Source organism: Meriones unguiculatus, chromosome 1, assembly GCF_030254825.1.
Source record: "Meriones unguiculatus strain TT.TT164.6M chromosome 1, Bangor_MerUng_6.1, whole genome shotgun sequence".
In the NCBI taxonomy this organism is placed as follows: Eukaryota; Metazoa; Chordata; class Mammalia; order Rodentia; family Muridae; genus Meriones; species Meriones unguiculatus.
The window spans coordinates 55,535,043-55,555,485 of NC_083349.1; the positions used below are offsets into that span (position 1 = coordinate 55,535,043).

The following is a 20,443-nucleotide window of genomic DNA, read 5'->3' on the forward strand; positions in this document are numbered from 1 at the left end:
CCCCTCCCCCATCACTTACTTCCCCTCAGGCCTTTGCATGGCTTCCCATATCTTAAAACAATGTCCACCTTTGTAGCCTTTCACCTGGGCGTCTTCACACAGCACATGTCACAACATGGTATGAATTTATCTTTCATTTATTATGTCTCTCCCAATAGAATGTGAATTATGAGAAGACAGAGTTGAAGTAATTGTGTTGTGCCTAGCTCACTCCAAAGGAATACAATAATTAGATTGAAGTCACCCTTTCAGTAATGTATATTCTAAGACCCCCAGACACACACACAGGCATTAACAGGAACGAATACTGACATAACGAGGATCTAAGCCTAGGAAATAATACATGATTTCTGGAGAAGCATCTCCCGGTAAACAACGTCTTCAAAGTTGAGACTGTCGGACAACCTGCTTATTACAGGGTCACACAGACAATTACAGTCCAGTCTGTGACCCACATTTCTGAAAAGGTTCTTAAGAAAGGCCTGGACCCTACATCATTTGGAAGCCAAATTATTGCCGTAAAGCTGCTTAGTAGTTACGAATTAGAAACTGCGGACATGGTACTATTTAAATACCATAAATGACACGGAAATTTTAGCCTGATATGCCCTCCCTCCTTTGCTAGTAGCCTCTTTCCGAACTGCACTGGGCTAGGCTGGGTTCTGCCAACTTTCACTTGCATGGACAATTTCCCTTTTCTAGCCATCAGTTCCTGAATCCCTGCTTTCCCCAGGCATCACCGTGGTCAGCGGCGGTTCTTCCAGGATGCATGCAAATGCCAGAGTGATAAGCCCCCCCTCCCCCCGCAAAGTGCGCTCCTCATCTGTGGTAGCCCTTTATCACTCTTCCTCTTTCAAAACAAAATATTCAAAGTAAGGGGTGAGGTCTCACGATTTATAGTTAAGTAGTCAAAGAAGTCGCTCAATACTCTGGAAAATTGAGGGACCACTGTCCCAGCTGACCATCCACTTCTTTTGTGGTGGTCCACCAAACACCTTCAAATACAATTGATGGGGTTTCTGCTACTCACTTTCCAGCTCCAGCATCACCTTAATTGACGCCGGAGCGTTTCCACGGTTTGGAGTTTCTTCATTGACCACCACAGGTGGCCAATTACATTCATTACGGATTTGACAAGCCGGGTTACTAAAGGTGTCAGTCCCATTCATAACTCTTGAGAATCGCCGAAGCAAAAGCAACAGAAGAGCTGGATTCGACTGCTGAAAGAATATTCAGCTTAGAGGTGCGTCTGGTGCAGAATTTGACAAGCAGGGGACCGGTAACAGCTAAAGCTCAACTGGAAGGCCGGGGTTGGGAGTGTGGTGGGGGGATCCCGGAGAGCAGCCCCTCGGAAGTGGGAGACAGCGGGCCGGATCGCAGGGCCGAGGCGTCGCAGCACCCGGGGCCCAGCGCAGGCTCTCGGCGGGGGAGCGGCCCGCGGGCGTCGACCGACTCCCCGGGGCTGCAGGGCGAGACCAGCCGGCCCCGGGCGGGGGCCGTCGGGTCGGAGGCGCACCTGGCTCGGCCCGGCCGCCGATTGGCCGGCGCGGCGCGACCCCGCTGTATCGCGAGACGGGATTGGCAGCGCCGGGCGGCCCGTGCCCCCGCGCTGGCTTTGTACGCCGAGCCGCCCGCCGGTCCTTTAACAATGGGCGGCGCGAGCGCCCGGGTGCTGGGCCCTAGCTGAGGCCGGGGGAGGGCTTGGCGGCCGACCGTCCGCGGCATGCACGCTGCCGGCGCCCCGCGCACGCCGCCCGGGCTGGGGCTGTGAGGGCCGCGGGTCCGGGTAAGACCCCGCGTGGGCCGGGCAGGCCTGGCCGGGAGGGCAGCGTGCGCGAGGGGAGGCGCGGCGCGGAGCACGGCCCGCCCGCCGGCCTTTTGTTCGCCGCAAAGGGGCCGGGCAGCGCCGGGCGCCACCGCAGACCTCCCCTCCGCGGGCGGTGGAGCGTGCCCGGCCGTCCGCGCGGACCTGGCCTCGCTCTGCTCAGCCTCCGGCCCGGCGGCGTCCTGACGGTGTTAGGGCTGCCGCGGCAGAGTTCGAACCCGGGACTCGGAGACCCTCCCCGCTCTCCACCCCCCCCCCCCGCCCCTTCCCCGAGCCGGGCCACCCCGCCGGGAGCTTCCCGTGCTTGCAGCCTCCCGCAGCTCAGCCGGCGGGCGGTTGCAGACTTAGCAATCTCCACCGGGCAGATCGGGCCTTGCCGGCGGCGTTGGAGGATGGCTTGGGGTCGGGTCAGGTGAAGATGAGCAGCCGCGCGGGGTGACCTGAGGTCACATCCCTGGAGAAGGGGACGCGGAGGGTCGTGCTGGGCTGGGGGATGTGGCTGGCGGTGACCGCGTCTGGGGCGTGTCTTCCAGACTGAAGTTGCGGCGTCTGGCCGGGCCCTCCGCCGGCTTCCATGGAGCTGGAGGGGCAATGGTGGCGAGGACAGCTGGCTGCGGATATTCACCAGGCGCTTCGGTACAAGGTAACCCCGAAGCCCGACCTTCCCATCCCGGTTCTTGTTCTTCTGGAAAGGCCAGTCAAGTTCTTTCCTCTCTACCTTCCAGGCCAGAGAAGGCGAGTTTGCTTATTTGTCAAAGTTAATTAACTTCTGCCTTCCCTGGGCTGCATCAGAAGAACCTGTAAATGTGGAGAGGAGTGGGAGTTGGGAGAAGGAGAAAAGCGATGGTCCAGTGTTGCCGGAAGGTGTGGTGTGTGTGTGTGTGTGTGTGTGTGTGTGTGTGTATTGTGGAGAGAACATCCATCCTTGCCTCATACTTGCTGCTGCGTGCAGCTGCTGTAAGCCCCACTTGTACATAATTCGGTACCCCCAGCCTTTCCTCTTAACTTGCTGTGCGACGTTCAGACCACTTAATTTTTTGTGTCTCGGTTTTCTCGTCTGTAAAAGGAGAAGTAACAGCGGTGGAACGTTACTTATGATGCCTTTTACTGTATAGGGACTTAGAGCAGTGCCCAGCCTATAGTGAGAACTCCGTGCTAACCTGTTGTTACTTGGGCCTTCAGACTGAGGCTGTTCAGAGAGCCTTAAGGGGAAAGGAAGAAGTGGATGCGGTGTACTTAGTAAGCACTGAAAAAAGAATACACTCTTTTTTGACCAAAGCCTGTGTATGGTTGCTTAAATAACGATTTTACGCCGAGTGTCATAAGTCAGATTTATGGGACAGTCTTGCTTCTCTGACAGCCAGAGGAAAGATCCAGAAAGCTCTCTAACTTAACTCAGTTTCACGTTGCATCGAAAGAGCCACATTAAGTGTGGAAAACGGGGAAAGAATCAAAACAGCTGACTCTTTAGTAAGATTGTGTAGCTTGAGGTTCAAGGATCCCAGGATGGTAATAGATTTGTGTCTCGTGTGTCTAACCAAATTAAGCAGATTGGGACATTGAATCCTGGCTCAAGTTGTTGAAATCACGCCTTTCCTTCCCAAGGCTTGAAATTTCTAAATGCCTTTTTACTAATCCTGACATTTGATCTCTTACACTGAATCCACCTGAGACCCCTATGAGATTGCTCTACATAAATGTTCTAACTATGGAATGATTCTTTGGAATGTTAGGGGGAAGAGATGTCCCAGTTCACTTTTGATTTTTGAGAGAGATATTTGGATTTTCTAAGTCTCAGTCTTTTTCTCTCTCTAGTATGTAGCAAAACTAGTTGCTTGATATAAATGATACTTTTTGTATGTGTGGTCGTGAAAATTTAAAGTTTTTTTTTTTTCTCACGGTCATCCCCGTGATTTTTAGTTCTAATATTTTTTATATGTAGGTACTTTTAATCCTAAGTAATTGTCTGAATTGATTTTGCAGGTGATCTTAGAAGTAGAATTTTCTTTCTCTTTTTTTAAATTAGGATTTGTTGCATGCTTCTGTGTAGTCAGTGAAGGAGCCAGGGAATGAGGCAGCCCTGCAGACAGGTGGATGTGAAGGATTAGGTCTGACGCCTGTGTCAGGCCACCTGTTGCAAACTACTCAGGGATTGTCTTTCTGTTATCTTTAAGCTCAGTGGAGACTGTGGGCCTGTTTTCAGGCAATGGTAGTCTTTTTACAAAGGATTTGCATTAATTAGTAGGACTTGAACTTTACAACTGGAGAGATCACTGGAGTCGAGGAAGAAACTTCTCTCATTAAAAATGCTACAGTGAGCGATTAATCAGTGCTTCAGTTATTTGTTTATGCAGTATGTTTGTACTTAGTTTATGCAAGCTGTTGAAGCAGTAACTGGGTGTCATGGGCATGGTCGTTGCCCGCATAGACTCCAGCAATCTGTTTTATAAGTCAAAGGTATCTGAATGTTGCTCTTCCCTGGGGCAGCTGCTGTTCATTTTCTTCAAAAGATGGTCCATGTTTAGACCCACCGAATTTTAAAGAAATAGTTGATGTGACCAGCATTGTATCTACTGGGAAAACCTGAAATACAGTGTATGCCAACTGTAAATATAGTTTCCCAGACTTACCAATCATCTGTCCCCTTGAGTGCTGGTCTTAGCTTCCTGTCATTCTGCTCTGTATTCCAGTGTTTTAACTCTTGGGAAAGTATATGAGGAGCTATAAAGACAAGTGGAAACAATTATAGTTTTGTGAGAAACATTTAAAAAGATGCTGGTCCCAAGGAGTTATATTTATACTTGGGAGTTTCCTATAGGCCTTTGTTTCCATCCTGGCTGGAGGGATGAGAAGACCCTAGAAGGTACATTTGGCTTCCCTGTGCTTTGATGCTCTGGATTCCTGAGAAACAAAGTAGAATAAAGGTAGCTGAGAAAAGTGTAATTTTCCCCCATGCCTGTGAAACTGTAGTACCTAAGCAAAGGAACAGGCTCTGACAGTCATCTGGTGAGCACTGTGCTTTCCCACTGAAAAAAACAAGAAATTGTGCTGTGCATATTATTTTAAATCTTCGGTTGAGGCTGGTGAGATAGCTTTACGGGTAAAGTACTTGTGGTCCAAGTTTTATCCCTTAGAGTCCCCTTCAAGCTGGCAGGAGAGAACCAGCTCTGCAGAGCGGTCCTCCCATGTCCATATGTATACATGGCATGTGTGCCTACCCACAAATACCATGAGCTCACACAGTGATAAAATGAGTAAAGGTAAAGTCTTGTACTGATGGCCCCAGACTTCCAGGCTGTTTTTACTAATGTTGGTAAGATTAACATAGGTAAAAATAAAGCCCATCAAGATTTTCCAGGTATGATTCCCAGTCTGTCTTTTAAGGCAGTATTCAGGCCTCTTTTTCTAGAACTCTCTATCCCCTTGACCAAGGTAGGTGGTCTTTGCTGTTTGGTATCAACAGTGTATTTTAGTGACCTGATTTTTTAAATCACTTGAGACAGTTTCAATTGTTTATCTCTGGGGCTATAAGTTAATAAGTTTTCGTCTTTCTAAACTAAAACTCAGTACTTGCTGTATAACTTCCCAGTTCTCGGTCACCTGCCCCAGTAGTCACTATTCTTCTTTGTGCCTCTGTGACTTTGACCAAATATTTCGTGTAAATGGGCTCATTAATATAATAATTGCCCTTTTGTGTGACTTAGCATATTATCTTGAAGGTTCTCCCATGCAACATATGTCAGAATTTCCTTCTTAAACTTGAGTAGTGTGTGTGTGTGTGTGTGTGTGTGTGTGTCCCCATCCATCTACCCAAAACATAAAACATTTGGGTTGTTAGCTTCCACTTTTTGTTCATTGTGAGTAATGGTGTTATGGGCACAAGTGTTCAAATACCTATCTGTCTCCCTACTTTCAAATATTTAGGACATATAATTAAACGTGGAAATGGTGGGATCATTTAAGTTTTTGAAATGTACTACACTGTCATCTACAGCAGTTATATCATTTTACATTACCATTATTAGTAACGGAGAAGGACTTAGTTTCTCCATAGCCTTGTCAATGCTTGTTCTTTTTCCTTTGCTTAGGGCTTTTGGATGGGAGTTGTTTTGATAACAGCAATCTAAATGGTATAAAGTGGTAGCTTGTGATTTTGGTATGCATTTTCTTAATTAAAATGTTGAGCATGTGTTTATTATGTGCTTGTTGGCTTATGGTTTTTCTCTGTATGTCTTTATGTTACATTGAATTTATGTGTCTGTGGTATGGGTACATGATTAATACTCTGGGTGTCTTCCTCTATCATTCTTCCATCTTATTGCCTTAAGAAAATATCTCTCAGGCTGGAGAGATGTCTGCTCTTCCAGAGGTCCTGAGTTCAATTCCCAGCAACCACTTTGTGGTTCATAACTGGGATCTGACGACATAGGGGTGTATATGCAGATAGAGCACGTATACATAAAATAACTTTTAAAAAAAGATCTCTCATTGAACTGCAGCTCTTTTTGGCTAGGTTGGCTAGCCATAGGCCCTGGGAGTCTGCCTGTCTCTGCCTTCCCCAGTGCAGGAGCTGAAGGCATTTGCTGCCATTCCCAGCTTTTTACATAGGGTCTGGGGATTCGAGTTTGGATCCTCATAATTTCCTAGACTGCTCTGCTGTCCTCTCAGCCTGCTTTTAGGGAAAATGTCTGTCTATGTTGTTTTTCCACTTGTATTGCTCTGGGGTTATAGGAGTCCTTTATGTAATTCGGGAAGGTTTGGAATGTAGCTGAGTAACAGGGTGTCCAGTCTGTGCAGTGCCATAGGTTCAATTCCTAGCATTCTAGAACAAGAGAAGGAGAAAGCTTTAAAGGTACTTGGGCTATTAACCTCTGACCAGATACATGATTGTAAAGGTTTTCTCCCATCCTGTAGGCTGCCTTTTTCACTGATGGTATCCTTCAAGGTACGGTTTATTTATGGAGTTCAGTGTACTTCCTTCCCTTTTGTTTTGTTTCTGTGCGCTTTTGGTATCCATGGTTCTTTATTTTGTTGTGTTTACCTGTCAGATTTACTGATCTTACAAAATGAATTTGAAAACTTTTCATCCTGCTATACATTTGGACAACCTCCCCTCCCACTGTGTGTGTGTGTGTGTGTGTGTGTGTGTGTGTGTGTGTGTGTGTGTTTAGATGTTGCTGAGAACTGAACCCAGGGCTTAGCACATGATAAAAATGTGCTCTACCACTAATCTATATTTCCAGCCATACAATCTCCTAATAATACAGAAATTTAAAACAAATTGTTTAATATTGTCCTGCTTAGAAAAATGTTAGGTATATTAAAGGATGGTGACAAGGTAATGATCCTAACTGATGGAAAGGGAGTAAGATAGAAGATACTGGTGGAGAAATCCTGGTCTACAACCGTGCAGGTATATTGTCTGCACAGCTCCAGGAGTGAACTCACTGGTCTGCGCCCTTTCAACCAAAGCTCTGATCTCCTAGGAGGAGAGTGTATTTGTATTGTGGTTAGCCTCTTGTTTAGCTTTTCTTAAAGCCATACACTTTCTTCCCACCCAGCTTTTATTTCTGCACTTTTTTCAAGCAAAGTGTGTCTTTGAGCTTTTACAGCATGGTATGTTAGGAAGACAATGTTAAAATTTGTCATTATGAGGCTATTTCTATAGATAAAATATTCTTCCTCTTGATTTAGGAGCTGAAGCTGCCTTCTTACAAGGGCCAGTCCCCTCAGCTGAGTCTTAGGCGGTATTTTGCTGATTTGATTGCCATTGTGAGCAATCGCTTCACACTCTGCCCTTCTGCCCGACATCTTGCTGTCTATTTGCTGGACCTGTTCATGGATCGATATGACATCTCCATTCAGCAGCTGCATTTAGTTGCGCTTTCCTGTCTGCTTCTAGCAAGTGAGTATGAATCTGATTTACCCGACTCAAAATCTACTTTGTTTGTATGATAAAGCTGTGGAGAACTCAGTGAATTATCAAGTCCCAGTCATTTCCATTTATTGCTTTTAGGTTGTTAGCTAGATACTAAAAACTAGTTCTGCCATTAAAACAAACAAACAGATGTCCAATTACAAATTCTGGACCCCAAATATAATACTGGTTAATCTTCATTGTCAACCTAACATGGTTTTGAATCACCTGGGAGACACACCTCTACACATACTGCATGGGAGTTGCCAGAGGTTTAACTGAGGAAGGATCTACTTCGACTGCAGGTGGCATCATCCAGTGGGCTGGGCCAGGACTAAATAAAGAGGAAGAAGAGAAAGCCAGCCTTATCTACACTTCCCAGTCGGCAGTACAGATTGAGCCATTCCTGCCACTGTGTCATCCCCACACGGCAGACTGCCTTCCTCTGGACTGTGAGCCAAAGTAAATCCTTCTCCTCTAGCTTACTTCTGCTCAGACTCTTGGGTATAGCAACAGAGTAGTAATTAGCATACTGTGTCAGAGTCTCAATAACAGGGACTGGGTATTTTTATTTTTTAACTTTAAAAATCCCAAGGTAGCCAAGTGCATGGCTCACGCCTATAATCCCAGCACTCAGGGAGGCAGAGGCAGGCGGATCTCTGTGAGTCCAGGACAGCCAAGGCTACACAGAGAAACCCTGTCTCAAAAAAATCAAAAACCAAAACAAAAACACAAACCAAAAACCCAAAGGTAATTTTGATTGAGAACCGTTTTTCTTGATCAGTGATGATAACCAGAAGCAACTTTGGGAATGCTACTAGTATCTGATGCATAAATGCTTTGGATACTGCTACAGGTCCTGTCATTCGAAGGACAGGTCCCTGGAACAAAGATTCTCTGCCTCAAAACATCAGTGTAGCTGAAGTTAAGAAACTTTGTCTTAAAGGCGCCACACACTTCTTGTCTTGGCTATGGGAATAGGCTTAATGAACTCAGTCAGGCTCGCTCCAACTGATAGGAACATGGCTTCAGTATATATCCAATAGAATCTTACTTATCACCCATGCAGAATATGCTGCTAGGCCTCTCAGTGCCAAACCTCAATTTGTTGTTTGATAGTGTCTACACTGAAGAGAGTGGGCAAGTAAAATAATTAAAATTGAGTTTTCTATATTCAGCAATGGAAAAAGGTCACATTTGATATGAAGTTAAATTGAATGTATTGTTTTTATATTATCCAAGTCATTAAGCTATGTAGTTGTTATCATCAACAACTATGTACTACTTCAAAGTACTATGTAGTTGTTATCATCAACCTTGACCTCTGACCTCACTGGAAGGTTGGCATCCAGTATGGCTGCTGTGATGAGAACATGCCCATTAGGCTAAGAAGCTTTTAAACACTAATAAACCTAAAACCCAGTGCATTATTAGGTGGTATCATTTCCAGATCCGAGCCTCTGAAATTTTATTTTCTTACTCTAAGACTTCTACTTGAACGACTTTGTGCACTATTTCAGTTCCTCTTTGAAACTGGATGAATGTAAATAAAACACAACTATAGTGATGGTTTCCCATTGCTTGTGGACTAGGGTGGGAACTGTTCAATGTAGCATTTAGAACCCTTAAAAATCCAGCATCCAGTCTAGTCTCATCATGTGCCACCTGAGCAAAATTCTTAGCAGAATACTGTATACTTCCTGATTGTCTTTATTTCCCCATTAAAATCCGTTTTCCTCTAAGATCTAGACACATAGCTCTCCTCCTGCCCCCCAAGCCAGAGAAATAATACTTAACACATTTGTAATTAACTTTAATTAAAGTTTCACACTCATAGGAAATTGTGTATACAGTTCTACATGTGTTTCATCACTGGCTATGAAGCCCTTTAGAGTTTAATTTTCTACATTAGATTGGAAAAACCCATACTTGACAGGTCAGATTATAAAAATCCACAAGTAACATGTTGTTTTTACCCGTAGAATATAGGTTATGGAATTAGCTCATAGCAGAGACATACCCTGGCAATCAGACATAAAAGCAGTGGTACCTATGAAATGTAATTTTTATGGCTGCTATGGCCCAACCCAAACATTACCAAATCCCACCTTGTTCTCTGTGGTTCTTAAGGTATTCTGGACCAAATAGGAAGCTAAGCTGAATTGAATATGAAATAATGAATGACATTAATTGACTTTCCTAAAATAATTTACATTGTAACTAAAGTTTGCTTAATAGGAACTTACCAAGCTAGCTAGGGTTATTTCTATTATATGACATTACTAAAGTCCACTGTGAGAGCTAGTTGGTTCTTAAGAATTTTAAGCCAGATATGGTAGACTCTGTCTGTAGGTAGAAAAGTTTTTTATCACCATAGTGCTTGCCATTGTGATGCCAAGTCCCTACACTTTTCTATTTCCACAACAGGGGACAGGGACTTGACTCTTGTAGTGTCTTAGGACGGTTGAAGCATACTGCAGTGCATGGTGGCTGTCCTTTTATTCTATGGAATGTTATTTGTTGTACTTAATGTGGCAATATGTAATTCCTAAAGCTTGTTTTCTAGTAACGGGGTATAGTTTGTATTTGCTATAGTTCAGATTTGAATTGTATAGCACTGTCTTCTTGATTTGAATTGTATAGCACTGTGTTACTTCACTCCCACGACAAACCACCATGACCAAGGTGACTTAGAAAAACATTTAATGGAGCTTGCCATTCCAGAGGGTCTTAGACTCCATGACTATCATGGCAGGGAGCATGGCAGCAGGCAGGCAGGCATGGTACTGGAGCAGTAGCTGAGAACTTAAGTGTTGAGACCGCAACCACAGGGCAGAGAGAGAGGGAACCAGCTGGGATAGCAGGGTTTCTGAAACCTCAAAGCCCACCCCGGTGACAAACCTCCTTAACAAGGCCAAAGTGCCCCCAACTGGAGACCAAGCATTCAAACATATGAATGTACCCTAATCGCCCTCTGTTGGAAGAACCAGATACCACCTCCTTTCGTTCTGCTGTCACTTTTGACCTCCATTTTCATAAGAGAGAATTGCTTTTATTTTTTCCTTCTCCACTGTAGAATGGAGTATGTTCAGGTTACCCATTAAGGCTTCAGCCCTCCAGAATAAGTGGTATGTGAGAGTTGGAGAAGTTGTCCTCTACTAGGTCAGGAGTTGAAGAGGTTAGAATTTTAGCTAGCAGCAGTCTCTCCTCCCCTCAGTCTCTAATATTGTATCAAAAAAGCTTAGTATGCTTATGAACCAGCAGTCTGCCTTTAGTGTCTGATGCCTCTTATAAATTTGTGGGATTATTCTAGTATTTCTTGTATCCTTCCCTACCCAGGATTTCTTTTTATAGTCCTGGTTGTGCTAGAAAGTGCTCTGTAGACCAGGGTGACCTCAGTCTCAGAGATCCACCCGCCTCTGTCTTGACTGTGCTGGAATTAAAGGTGTGTGCTACCACCCCAGCATTTCTTACATTCTAACACCCTTTTTCCTTTCGTTTGGATGCCAGTGGCAGCTCTCCATTAGTAAGTTTGAATGCTGCATTCTGACTGCCCACTCTCTGCTCCCTGCATTGAAATAGGTATCCAATATTAGGGAACTAAAGAATAGTTTATAGCTATTAGATCAAGAGCCAGTTGGAGTCTACTTTTTTTTTTTTTATAATAGATTGGATGCTGTATGTAATTTGGCCAAAGACAGATCACAGTTTGTATGTTCTTGGAACTAATGCTTTCCTACCTGCCTGGGGAACTAAAGTACTGGAAGTGGGAAGAAAGGGCCTGCACATGATCTGATCTGAAAGCAGTTTGGAGTATTTAGGAGTCTGATTGTGCTGATAGGTTTTGTAGTTTTGAATCACCAACAGTACAAATTTCAATAATCCTGGATCTCAGGTTAATTCTCTATATGGAAATGAAGACACTTAATTTATAAAGTTGTTGTGAGGAGTAGGCGGGGCCACAGGAAAACTGCATATGAAAAGTGTAGCATTGTGATGACCAACCCTTGGCTTTTTACTCCGGAAGAGGCTGCCTTTTTCTAAAGTAGATCTTTTTGTCCAAGAAAATAACTTCTTATATTTCAGCTGTTTTCCTCTCTTGCTTTGGCTTGTTTGAGCACCATTGATCTTTTATAGGCAGTTTGGAAGCAGCCTTGGAAATGAGGCTTCTGATATATGCTCCTGATCTTGGACTCCAAGTGAAGATTTTTAGTCATAGGCTATTAATATTAATAATTTGTAGTAAGTGTTTGTTTCTCTTGGCTCACCAGTACTATCTTAAGTTTTTTTTTTTTTACTTTATTTTTTGTTAGGTGAAAAATTAAATTACACAGTTAGTTTGATTCACATCTTAATTTTTAATGAATTTGCCTCCTCCCCTGTGAGTTGCCTTTTCCTGTTTTTTCCCCAGTTCTCTATTAAATTGATGGTCTTAGTAATTTGTGAGGATTCTTTGTGTATAGTACAGATAACTTTCCTATTTGGTAATGAAAGAATAGAATGTTGGCTGAGATCCAGATGGCATAGCTCCCTACTCACTGTATCGATCTTCTCTGCCACAAAGCTACCATTTTCTGCTATCTTTGAAAACAAGTGGTTTCCATGATTGATCTGTACATTTCCTGTAAAGGATAGAAAGCCTGGTATTTTGTTTCTGGCCTCTCATTCTTTATTTTCTTGGAAGCAGATACGAATTTCCTGTATCCTCATTTCCTGTTTGGCTCTTTTATCACTATAATCATATGGCTTCTGGTATTTCCTTTCAAGTGGAAAAAAAACAAAACAAAACCCTGATCTGCGATCTGTGTATATGAACAAGTGGATTTAAACTACACATAGCAGTGAACACAATAAAGAACCATGCAAATGCATGTCATCCATTAATGTTTTTATACCTTTTGAAATTCTTGTCCGTGGAGTTAAATATATATCACTATACATAATGAAAAGGTTTAAAAACTTATGACTGAATTAGAATCCCAAATGTGGTTGTTTATGTAGCATATTATTGATTGATTTTAGACAAGATCTTAACGTATAGCTGGCTGGCCTGAAATGTCCTAGGTAGACCAGACTAGCTTTAAACTCAAAGAGATCCACCTGCTTTTTGCCTCCCAAGTGCAAAGATTAAATGCCTGTGCCTGGCATGCAATTTAATTTATTTTTAAATGATTTATTTTTTATTTTATGTGCCTTGGTGTTTTGCCTGCATGTCTGTCTGTATGAGGGTGTCAGACTCCCTGGAACTATAGTTTCAGACCGTTGTCAACTGCCATGTGCGTGCTGGGAATTGAACCTGAGTTCTCTGGAAAACCAGTGCTCTCAATGGCTGAGCCATCTCTTCAGCTCTATGCAACTTATTTTTAGATTTGAAAATCAGCGTATAAACTCCTTGACACTTATTTAATAGCTAATTATTTATAAACATAGATGCAGAAGTCTATCATTCTGATAGTAGTGTCTGTGAAATCTGGCATGGTGTTTTGGTTTAGAAGTACAGATTTGGGAATATAAAAGTCTTTTTTGCTTCCAGTTTTGGTTTCACTCAACTTATTTGACCTTGAGTGAACTGGCTGACTTATGTAACAGCTTGGTTTTTTGACCTGTGAAATTGACCATAAACAGTTTTATTTTTTGATGATGAAAGTTTCAAAGGGAGAATTTGAAACACCCTTGATCCTTGAATTATGGTGAATTATGGTATATTAATTTCTTCAAAGGAAGTTAAAGCACTATATAAATAAACTCATTAATTTTTATAACAGTCCTTTGAAGTATACAGCCAGTACTGCTGCTACACAAATGGCAATGTGCTTGAAAGCCTTAATGATTCATCCGGAGAGACTGAACAAATGCCAGCATAATTTTTCTTCTGCAGAACTTTACATCCTTACTCTAATATCAATGACTTCCTTTCCTGTTCAGTGGTGATGCTGATCACCGTCATGAAGACCAGTGTGCTGTTGTGAAATGCCACTTTTACATGGCTGGAACTGGGAGAGACTATCTAGATTCGTAAAGTGTGAGTCATGTAAGGTGTGCCCCTCTACAGAAATAGTTAAAGAATGGTTTTAAGCTGGAGATGGGGTTTTATCTGTAATTCCAGGTACTCAGGAGACTGAGCCAGGAGGATGTCAAGTCTAAGGCCAGCCTGGGCAACTTGAAGAGTGTTTTGAAATTGAAATTGAAAAGGGCCAGCAGTGTAACTCAGTTGTATAGCAGTTGGCTAACATGTATAAAGTTCATTCAAGACCTGGTTGTGGTTCAGATTTAAAGAAGTTCACAGTCTCTCTAGAGCAGGAGTAGCCACCATCTTCTGCTTCTTTGGCTTTAAATTTTTCTCAAGATAGGAGCTTAGAGTCTCCTGGCATCTGGAACAAAACTTTCTACCTGAGTTCTGTTCCCTAAGCAAACCACTAGTAGGCAGCAGCACTTCATCCAGCCCCGAGATGAGCCAGTGGAGCCCCCACTGGCTACCCACTGCCAGCACACAGGGCAGCTGAGTGGCCCTGGACTCTCCCATTTGGGTAGCAGCTTTAACCAGTGTTAAAGTCCAACCCTTCAAGAAGAGAACCTTCACCAGGAAATGTTAGTTTTCCTGCTTTGGCAGTTTTTCTTTCCCCTATAAGATATTTATAAATGAGTAGAATAAAAGTGTAATGTTTCCAAAGAAAGTAATGATATTGAAATCATTACCAAGATATTAAAACATACTTATATATAGCAACGTGTACTTTTGAAAATAACTTCCTAGCGATAGTTTTGAACAAGAATTTATGTAAAACTCCTTGAGAAATCTGTAATTGTAACTTTTAAACTTCAGTGTAAAATAGCATACAGTAGTGAGAGATAGTGCTTTAGTCTGTGTCCCAGAAACAGGCATAGAAGTAACCAAACTTATACTTTGTGTGTCGCAATGTTTATTTGGAAATGCAAATGTATTTTGGTTCCTAAGCTGTAGGAAGATTTTTCTCGGGTGGAGAGGAAATCTTATTCTCAGCTGTGAGTGGTTGGAGCATCAGATGAGTGTTTTCTAAGATGTTAATGAACTCCTACAGCATCACCTTCACTCCTGCTCTCTCCCTTCCCTACTACCCCCTTGCTTTAAAATGTAATTATTAGAGGGCAGGAAGCATGCACTTGGGTGTGTGTGCCTTGTTCAGATCAGAGGACAACCTTGTGAGGTTTAATCTCTGCTTCTACCATTGTGGGTTCTGGGGATTTCACTCAGGTTTCCAGGCTGGGCTGGTGAGCACCTCTACCCATGAGCCACTGCAGTGGCCCAGCCTCTGAGCTGTTTGAGACAGGTTCTCACTGTGTATGTAGCCTCACACTTCCTGTCCTGTGTAGGCCTCCCAAATGATTCTAGGCACACATGTCATGTGCATTTACCACTATACCTAGTCCCCTTTCCTTTTTTGAAAAATAAACTTACAGAAGAGTAGAGATAGAGGAAGGTCGTTTTTTGTGTTTGTTCATGAAATAGCAGTTCCTGTATAGTGGCACTTCCTTAGTTTTTCTTCCAAATTTCCTTTCTCTCTGCTATTGAGGTTATGTTGAAAATTTGCCAAGACTAAGTACTTGATGCTGACTACTTTTCAGAAAAACCTAAGAACTACTAGGGGATGTAGCTCAGTGGCAGAGCACTAAGCCAGATAAAGTTATGTTAAATTCTTGTTGCTTTAGATAATTTTCTCTCGCCAACTACCTTCTGACCTCTAAAAGGACAGTTTTCTGGAAAGAAACAAAAAGCAAACTCAACTGGGTAGTTACTGCCTCATTAGCAATATGACTGTTTCCTTTATGCCATAAGACACTGTTCAGATAGATGCATATTTTTTTCAGAGGATGATTAAAGGTCAAGGGTGGGGAAGTACTAGAAAAGACCACATGCAAACATGGAACAGAAGAGCGCTGTGGTGCAGGTGCCTCTATATGAGACAGGGGAGACCGTGTCCTTAAATCTGTATAGTGCTAGCAAGACAGCAGGTCCCATTTAGCTGCAAGACCTCGGAGCATCACTCTCCTGACATTTTCCCACCCTTTCTACAAGGTAAATTTGAAGAAAAAGAGGACAGTGTGCCTAAGCTGGAGCAGCTCAACAGCCTGGGCTGCATGACCAACATGAATCTAGTGCTAACAAAGCAGAACCTGCTGCACATGGAGCTGTTGCTGCTAGAGACCTTTCAGTGGAACCTCTGCCTTCCTACGGCCGCGCACTTCATTGAGTATTACCTCTCGGAAGCAGTCCATGAGACAGATCTTCACGACGGCTGGCCAATGGTTTGCTTGGAAAAGACTAAACTCTACATGGCCAAATATGCAGATTACTTTCTGGAAGTGTCTCTGCAAGGTGAGCTGCTATGTCATGTGACTGTCATGTGACTGTGCAGTGGTGACTTGTGTATTCTGTTGCTTAAGTTCATTTTTGATGTCTCCACAGATTATGCCTTTCTAAATTATGCACCTTCTTTAGTAGCTGCTGCATGTGTGGCTTCCTCGAGGATTATCCTTCGTCTTTCTCCAACATGGCCCACGAGACTGCATCGTCTTACCGCTTACTCCTGGGATTTCTTAGTGCAGTGTATTGAACGGCTATTGGTGTAAGCCTTTTTGCTCTTATATTTATAATTTCTAGTTAACATTTTCCTCGGTGTATAACGTACCCTAAGAATTGCTTCTCAACGGCTTGAGGCTTTTGTCAGTTGCTTCTGTCAGTTGCTTACTGCTGTGAACAAATAATGCTCTGTAGCAAAGGAGCATTCTTTGCCTGCGAATCAGGTAGAAGTTTCCATTACTGGTCCAAGCCTAAGTGCTTGACAGGAAAAGGAGCTGTTCTTGTGTGTATACAGGCCTACATTGCTGAGATCAGTCCAACCAGATCTTACCTGTTCCCATCTCTATAGCACTGAACTTAAGGGTCTCCAGGATGTGAAAATTCCAAGTTAGAAACAGTCTTCAAAGCTGTTTCATGTTCACACCAAGATTAAACACTTGAGAAAGATACAAAGGAAGTTGTCACTATTGTTGAGTGATGGTACAGTGATTGCTGCTTAGGAACAGTACTGGCAGTTTATGGAGTAAGCAGTGGCAGAGCTGGGAAGTGGGACTTTGCTGCATTCTTGCCAGATAATGTTATTGTTTTCTTTCTTTTCTCTCAGTGCTCATGATAATGATGTGAAAGAAGCAAACAAACAGAGGGGACAGTCAGCTCCTCAGTCAGCCCAGCTGGGTGTGTTCCAGGCAGCGCAGCCCTCCCGGCCAGTTCACTGCCAGCAGCCTCAGTATCTTCGTCAGACCTCCACGCAGTATCGACACCCTGCGTCAGAACAGCCAAGCCGTCAGCAGATTGTGTCTGCCACACACGCCTCATCTTATACGCTACAGACTTGTCCTGCTGGCTTCCAAACTAGTGTTCAGGGCCTTGGGCACATGCAGACTGGTGTTGGGATGTCCCTGGCAATACCAGTAGAAGTTAAACCCTGTCTCAGTGTTTCTTATAACCGGAGTTACCAGATAAATGAACATTTTCCATGTATTACCCCATGCTTTGAGAGGTGATGACGTACATATGCAGGTCATAAGTGACTCAGACTATTCTGAGACGGATAGCTCTGGGGCAAGTCCTCTTCAGAAGCAAAGGAATACAACTAGTATCACAACACAACAGGCACCAGCAGCAGAAGACTGAGTATCCCTTTCAGTACCACGGATACCTAGGAGGACTCAGCAGATTTTGACTTGTGTCAAATCCCTATGTGAAAGAAATGTCCCAGCTCTTGACTGATGGTCCAAATATTTCAAAATGCTCAATACAGCAGAAAAATTGCCATTCTAAGATTTGACCTATGGTGGACTCTGGGCCTTATGCTGGCATATATGTCAAAGACTTAGTATTTATCTGTGGACTTGCCAAACCATCTTTTATGAAGGAAAGTTACAGTATTAATTTTTGAAAAATTGTTTTAATTCTTGCAGCTCAGAGGGTTTTTTTTTTTATTTGTTTGTTTGGTTTTCTTGACCTGCTGGTGGGTTTCTAAATTCAAACTCACCAGTTGCTAAGTGTACTAATCTGTGCAGTTAAAAAAAAAAATCCAGATGAATTTATATGACTTCCTATCATAAATATAGAAATCTGGATTTGCATACTAAAATGAGGGGCGAAGCAGATACATACCTTGAAATCATGATCGTAATTTTTGTTTTGCTCTGCTTGTATTTTCCCCTAAGTGGTCAGCCCCTACTCTTCAGGATTAAGCACATTTAACTCAGGGAACTTGTAGTACTTGGAAACACTTAGCTGTAACCAACATGCCTTGGACATGAACGACCTTTGTAACATAGGCTACAACGCTCCTGCTGGGATGAGTCTAAGGTAGCGCAGGAAGAATGAATGGGTCCTGTGATGCTTGTACATGGACAGGTTGTGCATCAGCCAGTGCAATCAGGGGTTTCTACTCAGAATTACTGCTCTTCAGAACAGTTTTCAGGAGAAGGCATCCTGTAAGATATCAGTACTAGAGTAGAGTCGGTAGGATTATTCTGGAGTTGAGAGTGGCCAGGGTAGTACTCAGGTTGGGTTAACACAGCACTTTGTTATGGGCAGGGTGGTTCTATAAGCAACCTTGGAATCCAGCAAGTCAAGCTAAGCAAGCAGGGGTACTGACTACAAAATTTCAGTAGCCATCTTCATTAGATTGGCTGTGCAACAGCCCTGGGACAATTCATTTTATTGGTAGTGAGTGAAAACAGCAGTAATAGTCATAGTAAGGGCAACCTAGCCATACAATACTGGCAGGAGGTAGGGGATAAACTTTAAAAAAATAACTGATAAACTATACATTGTACTCTTACCGTGGAAGAGGTGGAGGGAAACCGTAGCTTAAAGTTAGGAAGGTGTGTCTGTTTTTATGAGCTAGCACTTGGAGAGAAGGGAAACTGGCTGCTGTGAGAGCACAGTGTGCATTGACGAGGTCGCTATGAAGACCTGGGTGTGCAGCAGGGGTCTGAGGAATCAGCCAGTGGCCTTTGTTGCGAAGGGAAGGGCTCCACAGCATGATGGAGGCAGCTCCAGTGGGTGGGTGCCAGCGGGTAGCTTCTGCAGTGGGGATTCTTAGAGAAATGTTCTTTCCTTAAAAGGAAGCTAACTTTTATATTTAGAATACATAAGGCATGGTGTGGACTTACTAGTCTGGTGATGAAAACCACTCAGGTAGGAACACTCATGGCAGTTTTCAAGCACGAGGACTGTTCTATGAACGTATCACTTTTCCTCTTTAAAAAGGCTGCTAATTGGATTTTATAATTCTTACCTTAGGAAAACTTGAATTATTAGGAGGAAATAGGTTCAAAAGATGATAATGTGTTTTTCACATTCACAGATAGAGCCCAGCAACATGGAGTCCAATTTTCAGTATTGTAACTACCTCAGTAATGCTATGAATGTAAGAGATTGGGATAGAAATCCTAACTTGAAACAACAGCCAGTGCCTGTGGTAACTTAATGTCTTGTCAAATGCTTTTATTGATTGGTTATATGTCATTCTTGTTGTCCAAGAATATTTGCCTTTTTTAAAAGCTTATTAACACTTTTTCCAGTTTATATTTAAAAAGCTAAAGAACACTGGATTAATCCTTTTGTGGGGTAGAGTCAAATAATTAATGACTATTGCTGCATACCTGGATGGGGAGGCTGGAGAATCATGACTATTTTTAAAAACAGTAGGGTTCAATATAAATGCAACTCAACAACAGTTAGCTTGGGGGGAGGGGCTGTGCGGGTTTTGTTTTGTTTAATTTATTAATTAGTTTTAAAAGTTTTTTCTGTTTTGAGATTACTGGACCATCATTAAGTGTGTACTGTGAAAAGTTTAATCGTGTGTAAAGGACTTAACCAGAGTCCATTAAATAAACACTATTCAAGTACAAAATACAAACCAAAATATCTGTGCTATGACTAACTACAAACTGAGCGTGGTGCTCAGTCTACACAGCAGGACCACATGAGTGCTATGCACTTGATTTTAAAATAAAAGTAGTTTTCACTAAAATGTTCTTGCTTGCTTTTGTTTTAAATACGTGCCTGTAGGTTATACCCTCAAGTCATGTCATGCATGTCAAACTTAAAGGCACAGAATATTTAACAAGAGGCATCAGATAGAGAACATTGGCGCAGTAGCAGGACACATTTGTCCCTTTGTGTTTTACATCCTGAGCATTGAAGCCCATCAGAGTACAGCACACAAACTGTTGCCTTTTGAGCTTAAAAGGAGTTGTATGTTAGTAACTGTAAATTCTCTTTTTCATTGAAAATAGTTTTTATACAGTATATTCTGATTTTTCCTCCCTCATCTCCCAGATCCTTCTCCCCCATCCAACTCCATGCCTCTTTATCTCAATTTTTGGAAAACAAACAGGAAAAATAAAAACAAACAAGAAAACCCAATAGAATAAAACAGAAAAAGTGAATATATATGCGGAGACCCATACACACAGAAAATGCACTAAAACACAAAATCGGAAACCAAAATATATAGGCAAAAGACCAGTAAGGGACAGGTGTGGGGGGGGTGGGGAGGTGCCCAGACAAAACATGAAACAAAACACAAAAGCCTCCCAAAGTGCCATTGAGTTCATTTTGTGGGTGCGGTATGTATACTCAGACTCCATTGGAGCAATAATTTTTCCTTTGTGTGCTATTG

The 20,443-nt window shown here is 42.8% G+C and overlaps 1 protein-coding gene across 5 annotated transcripts; it reads left to right on the forward strand.

Moving 5' to 3' along the window:
• Positions 1 to 1,633: 1,633 nt before the first annotated feature.
• Positions 1,634 to 19,792, forward strand: Ccnj (cyclin J). 5 transcript variants are annotated; one of them, XM_021633081.2, is made up of 6 exons: positions 1,634 to 1,786; positions 2,359 to 2,468; positions 7,520 to 7,730; positions 15,796 to 16,095; positions 16,219 to 16,345; positions 16,904 to 19,792. In XM_021633081.2, exons 2-6 carry the CDS (start codon positions 2,400 to 2,402, stop codon positions 17,301 to 17,303), a joined length of 1,107 nt encoding a protein of 368 aa, XP_021488756.1. In that variant the 5' UTR covers positions 1,634 to 1,786; positions 2,359 to 2,399; the 3' UTR covers positions 17,304 to 19,792. The 5 variants fall into 5 exon arrangements, with proteins under 5 accessions (XP_021488756.1, XP_021488757.1, XP_021488754.1 ...); XM_021633082.2 differs by having other exon boundaries at positions 16,222 to 16,345; XM_021633079.2 differs by having other exon boundaries at positions 1,636 to 1,786; positions 16,186 to 16,345.
• The last annotated feature ends 651 nt before the right edge of the window (positions 19,793 to 20,443 follow it).

Coding starts and splice junctions, on each gene's coding strand:
- Ccnj (XM_021633079.2), top strand. CDS start 2,400: ATGGAGCTGGAGGGGCAATGGTGGCGAGGACAGCTGGCTGCGGATATT. Junction 2,469..7,519: donor ACCAGGCGCTTCGGTACAAG/GTAACCCCGAAG, acceptor CTCTTGATTTAG/GAGCTGAAGCTGCCTTCTTA. Junction 16,346..16,903: donor TGTATTGAACGGCTATTGGT/GTAAGCCTTTTT, acceptor CTTTTCTCTCAG/TGCTCATGATAATGATGTGA.